The sequence below is a fragment of the Tupaia chinensis genome, unplaced genomic scaffold, assembly GCF_000334495.1.
Source record: "Tupaia chinensis unplaced genomic scaffold, TupChi_1.0 Scaffold000484_1, whole genome shotgun sequence".
NCBI classification, from domain to species: Eukaryota; Metazoa; Chordata; class Mammalia; order Scandentia; family Tupaiidae; genus Tupaia; species Tupaia belangeri.
This window is the reverse complement of record NW_006159996.1, coordinates 2,098,449-2,105,543: the sequence shown is the minus strand read 5'-3', so window position 1 is coordinate 2,105,543 and position 7,095 is coordinate 2,098,449. Positions and strand designations below refer to the sequence as shown.

Genomic DNA, 7,095 nt, shown 5'->3' with positions numbered 1-7,095 from the left:
GCGCGTTGTCGTTCCCGTCAGCCACCTCCACCGACACGCTGGCGGTGGCCCAGAGCGAAGGCGAGCCCCCGTCCCGCGCTGTCACCACCACGGTGTAGTCAGAAATGCTCTCTCTGTCCAGAGCGCTGTCCAGCACCAGCGAGTAGTAATTCTTGAAGGTGGACACCAGCTTGAAGGGGCCGTAGGGCGTCAGGGAGCAGGTCACTTGTCCGTTCGCCCCTGAGTCTTGGTCTGATACGCTGATTAGGGCTATAACGGTTCCAACTGGAGAGTTTTCTAATACAGGTAGGGACAGTGATTTGATATATAACTCCGGTACATTATCATTGGTGTCCACAATTTCCACTAGAACCGTGCAATGATCTGCCATTGGGGGAGTTCCTTTATCTATCGCTTCTACTTGGATTTCATATGACTTAGTTTCTTCGAAATCTATTTTACCCTTTACACTGATGTATCCATTTACTGGGTCTAAGTGGAATTTCGACAGAATATCTGCAGATATGTCTGTATTGAAAGAATATTCAATGTCCTTATTTATTCCTTCATCCAAATCAGAGGCATTAACAATCACCACTAAGGTACCATTTGGTGCATTTTCGAATAATCTGACCTTGTAGACCGTCTTCTCAAACGTTGGGGCGTTGTCATTCACATCTAGAACGGTGACATTCAGTTGAGTTGTACCAGTGAGTTCTGGTTTCCCACCATCAATTGCCTTTATCAATAAATGATGATTAGGTATGTCCTCTCGATTTAAAAGTTTTTTCAACACCAGTCCAAGAGATTTAATTTCTTCATCATTTCTTTTAACGTCCAAAGTAAAATATTCACTGGAATCAAGGCTGTAAGTCAACAACGAATTTGCACCTATGTCTGCATCTGATGCGCCCTCTAGCGAAAATCTAGAGCCAGGCTGTCGGGATTCGTAAATAAACAGGTTTTTTACCGCCATTGGAAAAACCGGCGGATTGTCATTAATGTCTTTCACTTCCACCTCCACATGGAAAACCTGCAGCGGCCGCTCCACGATCACCTCCAGGTGGACGCTACACTCTGCGCTCCGCCCGCACAGCTCCTCCCGGTCGATCCGAGAATTCACAAACAAGATGCCATTCTGCAGATTTACCTCCAGAAGGTCCGCGCGGCCCTTGGACGCCACCCGGAACAGGCGGGGCACCAGGTCCTCCAGCTCCAGCCCCAGGTCCTGCGCGATGCGGCCCACGAAGGTGCCGTGTTTGGCCTCCTCCAGGACCGAGTAATGGAGCTGGCCGCTCCCCTCTTCCCAAATTGCGAGGAATAGAAGCGAGAGCAGCAGGCGTTGGGCTCCAGGATCTTCTCGCCAGGAAAATACCATTGCAAGCCTTTCCCAAATATTGTTCGCTCTTGGATCCAGAATTTTTAAAAGAATTTGGGTTCTTTGTTCTTAATTTGTATTCCTCGTTGTAACCGTACTTCCCAGCTGATACAGAAAAGCAGCATCTGAAAGTGTACAGCACTCTGTATTTCTTTTGTGGAGAAAGACCTTGTGGTGGACAGCGACACCATGTGGCTAAATAAGTATTAAGCAGTAAATGAGTGAGTCTTCTTTACGTATTATTTTAACTTCTCCAAAATTCCTATTTTCAGTTGTAGTTTCTTTTGAGCATTCCTCAAAGTCTTTACATTTTATTGAAATACATGCTTAGAACCTTTACACTAATTGTTTTCAGTTATGCCAGCTGATTACATGCAGTCAAACACCGTGATTACTGTTATGAGTGGATGTCTATTGGAAATGTTTCCCACAGTGATAGGCACTGTTCTATTTGTTTTAATGGTATCAGCTCGTTAAATTCTCACAACTCTCCAAGATAAGTATTAATATTATTTTTTTACAAATATTTAAAGGTTAATTTTTATTAACTGGCAGTGTTTGGATGGACTCTCAATATGATTTGAGATGCCATACCTTTATGTGATAGCCTCCCAGGCTACCTTTCATAGAAAAATCAGAGTCTTTGAAATTTGTAACTATCAACACATTAAAGTATTTCTAAAATGTGTGTTCACATACATAAATAAATATACTTTTATATTATGGCAATTGTCAATTTTAAAAATACATTCATTTACATTGATTAATTTGTAGAATACCAATAAATTACTCTTGTGTTCTTTATTCAAGGACTAATTTGTTAATTGCCTTAACTGTTATCTATATAAAGATGCCAGAAGTCAGTCTTTTGCAGAGAAGTTCTTTTGGACATTTGTTTCCTGTTGCAGGACAACACTATGTCATTTGGATATTTGCTACATTCAAATCACATCAAGTAAGAATATGTTTGTTTTAAAATATCCACATCATTTATGCACTTCAACGTACTTACATATCTAAACTAAACACAATGTGAAATAATTGTGTTAAGGATCTTCATTCTGGATGAATTTTGTAGTCCAGTTTTTTAAAAAAGCGGCACCAGCAGGTGGCCTGGTAGCTAAGGTGCTAAACACTCCCACATGACCAAACATGGTTTGAGTCCTGGACCTAGTGGCTTGCTTTCTCTCTCTCTCTCTCTCTCTCTCTCTCTGCATGTATCTCTCTGGTCAAATTAAAATAAATGAATGAATAAATAAAATTAAATAAATAATTCCTTTTTTAAAAGCTGTTACTGGAAATCATTGTGATTTAAATAATTATTGGAGAGAAAAAAGTAACTTTGGAATATGAGTTACTAGTCAACAATGAAATATTCTAAAATCTCTGTTACCTCACTGAGAGACATGAGATCTCTGAGCACCTAGAAGTTGAGCAGACAAAATTCATGGGAGGAAGTCAGAGAGGTAAGAGAATGTCCGGATTTTCACTACATCTAGAATGTTTTTAAATAAAATCAAGCATGTATGAGACCAACAGTTAGCATAATGGCTGTGTCGCTGAACTCCCCTGTAGTCGACTGCGGCTCAAGTCCTGGACACGGTGGCTTAAACTCACGCCAGGTGCATGTGCATGCATGCCCAAGTTCCCGAGAGGAGAATGGAGGAGAAGGCATTGCGGAGTGGCCATCCCCCCGGGGGGTGATTTCTCGCTTTCTTTCTCTCTGTCTCTCTTTCTGGCAAGCGTGCGCGCCTTATAGCAAAAACCTCTAAAAAATAATCAAGCATGTAATTTAAGAATTAGGAGAATTCCACCTTTTTTTCCTATCTACTCACTGAATGGAAGCCAAGATTGTAACTTACATATATTTTATCATTCATATTCAGAATAGAATAAATTATCAATTAATATTTTAGTGAAGAAATAGATTAATATTTTAACATTTTCAAGTAAGATAAGAAAAAGATAAGTTATAGTAATGGTAATTGTTAATATCAAACAACATAATTTATTAATGATTATATTGTGCTAGCTAATGAAGTATGTTTAAACAACGTTTTTTCTGAAAGGCATGAGTTTGAGAAATAATTATAAATATCAATTTTCCATTATTACTTTGGTTAATCTTGAAAGATGGTAACTATAATAGTTTGAAAATGAGAGACATTTTAAAACATCATGGATTCGGGGCTGGCAAGTGGCATGGTGGCTAAAGGCGCTGGACTCCCACATGGCCGACCACAGTTCAAGTCTCAGACCTGGTGGCTTGCTTTCTCACTTCCTCTCTCTCTCTGTCTCTCTCCGATCAAACTGGAAAACAATAATGATGATAATAATAAATAAAGTTAAATACAATAATTCTTTAAAAACAAAACCAAAAAATAATTATGGATTTCATTTTGAGATGCCATGGACAAATTATTGTAATACTACGCATTTCACTGTGTAAAAGTTATAGCAATTACAAAATAGAATGCCGTATGGAAATTTGTAACAGAATAGACCATGCTGATTATCAGGAGATGAACATGATACTGAAAGAACTATGAGTTTAAAACATTGAGTCAGTGTGTAGATAAGATATCAGTGAATAGTTTCTCCTATCGCATAGATACCTCCTTGGGCAACTTAATCAAGAAAAAATGCAATTAAGAATAAGAAATTATAGGGACCAGCAGTTAGTGTAATGGCTATGTTGCTGGATTCCCATGTAGTCGACCGTGGTTCATGTCCCGGATCCGGTGGCTAAAACTCACGCCGGGCGTGTGTGCGTGCACGCCCAAGATCCCCAGAGGAGAATGGAGGAGAAGGGATTGCAGCGTGCCCATCCCCTTGCGGGGTGATTTCTCGCTTTCTGCCTCTCTGTCTCTCTCTGTCTGGCTGGTGAGCGCATGTGCCCTATAGCAAAAACCACTTCAAAAAAAATAAAAAAGAATAAGAAATTATAGGGGCTGGCAGATGGCATAGTGGTTAAGGCACTGTACTCCCACATGGATGACCATGGTTCCACCCATAAGCTTTCTCTCTCTCTCTCTCTCTCTCTCTCTCTCTCTCTCTCTCTCTCTCTCTCTCTCTCTCTCTCTCCCTCCTTCCCTCCCTCCCTCCCTCCCTCTCTCTCTTTCTCTCATCAGTGTATGTGTTCTATAACACATTTTAAAATAATAACAAGTTAAATTAAATAAATTATTCTAAAAAGAAGAATAAATTATAGAACAATAGATTGTGACTCTGGGAGATCTGGACACAGCTATCTCTAACTTTAAAAGCTTATCATTTGACTATAGTTGAATATAGAAGCTAGACTTCCAGTAGGACAGATTCCAGCTGACCAGTCAAACATTTTGTATATAGGTTTCAAGGAGGTTGTGAGTAGCTACTAGGTAGTACTCTAGTCATCCTAATGATTCCTCCCAAGAAAGATCTCCATCCTCTTCGTTCAAGCCATTTGTTTTGTTCTGTAACCCTCAGATTAACTTTTCTGATTCGGAGGGAATATATATTCTCTACATGTTAAGTCTTATCAACTCTGAGGAGCTAATGTTTCCTTGAGCAATACACAGCCCTTAAATGGATTTCGCCACCAAACTCAACACCTTTAAAAGCAGACCCCAAGACTGGTTCCATGGCCTTGTGGCTAAGGCAGCTGAATCCCACATGGCCAATTGCATGGTTTGAATCCTGGTTCCAGGGCTTGAAATACATCCTGGCACATATGTGTGCAGTGCCCAAACAACTAACAGGGTGGAGAAATGGCAGAGAGAGGATTGTGGCATGACCATGCCTGGTTGGGAGGTGCTTTCTGCTTCTTCCTCTCTCTCTCCCTCTCTGGTGAGGACATAGATTCTCTGACAAAAAAAAAAAAACTCACATGGAAATTGATATTCTGGGGACCAGCAGTTAGCATAATGACTGTATCGCTGGACTCCCACGGAATTGACCGCGGTTCGAGTCCTGGACTTGGTGGTTTGCCTTTCTCTCTCTCTACCTCTCCCTTTCTTTCTCTCTCTCTCTCCCCCTCTCTGGTCAAGTTAAAATAAACAAAGTTAAAATAAGTCTTTTAAAAAGTTAAAATAAATTCATTCAGGCTGTTTTCAAATATGATGAAAGTTGAAAGTAACTATTAACTGTTGCATGAACAGATAAAGAAAAATACACCCTAGATCCAAAGAACAATCAAGGAAATATCCAGAATATATAATATGCTCTACTTTCAAACAGATTCTTACAGAATGAATAAATGGCATAAATTGAAAATATGTATTATATAATCAGATTCTTTTTTTTTTTTTTGGGGAGGTTTTTGCTATATTTTTTTTTTGGAGAGGTTTTTGCTATAGGGCACAAGTTCTCGCCAGAAAGACAGAGAGAGACAGAGAGACAGAAAATGAGAAATTACCCCCTGGGGGGTGGCCACGCCCCAATCCCTTCTCCTCCATTCTCCTCTTGGGATCTTGGGTACATGCACACATGTGCCCGGCATGAGTTTAAGTCACTGGGTCCGGGACTAGAACTGCGGTCAACATGGGAGTCCAACAACACAGGCATTACACTAACTGCTGGTCCCTATAATCAGATTCTTTAACTTTATGTAATTGTGATTTTCAGAGAAAAAATATTTACAGAAAATGTTAAGTTTGAAAATGTTACTGAAATGCTTTTTAATCCTATAAGATCATATTAACCCATGGATACATTTAGTTATAGAAAAGCCAAAATGAAGGCCAGCAGGAGCCATAGTAGTTAAGGCACTGGATTTCCACATGGAAATTTCAAGTTCCATACTTTGTGGCTTGCTTTCTCACTTCCTCTATTTCTGTCTGTCTCTGGTGAATTCAATAATAATAATAATAAATAAAATTAAACAAACAATTATTTCTTAAGAAAGAAAAGTGACATGTAAAAATAAAAAAAACTAATTGTTCAAAGGCAAAAATTTAATCTCTAATTCATACCCAACATTGCATTGTAAGGTGATGATATAAAATAATGACAGAGCAATGAATCTAAATAATTAACAGACCCCTAGCTTAGTGGTTAAAGGCGCTGGATCCCATGTGTTTGACTGTGTTTGGAATCCCAGCCCTGATGACTTGAAAAACACATAGGGCCTTGTGTATGTGTGCCCCAAATCCAACAGGATAAAGCGGAATAAATTGCAGCAGGATCATGCCCCATTGGTTGGTGCTTTCTCTGTGTCGTTATGTGTGAGTGGCGAGGGCAAGCTCATGTGCCATATGCCAAGTAAAAAATAATTAATAGATACTATAAAATATTATATGAAACACAGCAATTTTAGAATTGGTAAAAATTAGAAGTCTCACCTTCGCTATGTGTTCTGAATCTGAGAGCTGTTGTCTTTCCTCAGCGGAACCTGGACCCTGAGGTAGGCTGGGGCTGAAGGCCATGAGGTCGGTCTTGGGAGGGCCCTCCCCAGAGCACACCCTCTGACTCCTCCTCTGCTGAGAGTAAGACCAGCTCCCCACCGCGCTGGAGCACACCAGCGTCGGCTTCCCAGGCCCGCAAGCGCCCTCTGGGGGCGGCGCCGAGCACCGCAGCGCCGTGTACAGCAGCAGCGTGAGCACCAGCAGGCTGGACACCGCGCAGATGGCGATGATCAGGTACACGTTCACGTCCACCAGGGTCGACTCGGGGCCAGCAGCGCCCACCATCGCCCGCGAAGAGGCCTTAGGCGCCTGGCCGCTGTCCACCAGAGACACCAGCACCGTGGGCGGGGCCGT

General features: G+C 41.1%; 1 protein-coding gene across 1 annotated transcript in view; it reads right to left on the bottom strand.

The window, feature by feature from the left end:
* The window catches only part of LOC114009207 (protocadherin alpha-3), a 2,789-nt gene extending 1,296 nt beyond the window's left edge, over positions 1 to 1,493 (bottom strand). The window contains exon 1 of the mRNA XM_027774852.1: positions 5 to 1,493. Within this exon, the coding sequence (XP_027630653.1) occupies positions 5 to 1,357 (1,353 nt within the window). The 5' untranslated portion in view covers positions 1,358 to 1,493. The remainder of the gene's footprint in view (positions 1 to 4) is intronic.
* Positions 1,494 to 7,095: the final 5,602 nt, after the last annotated feature.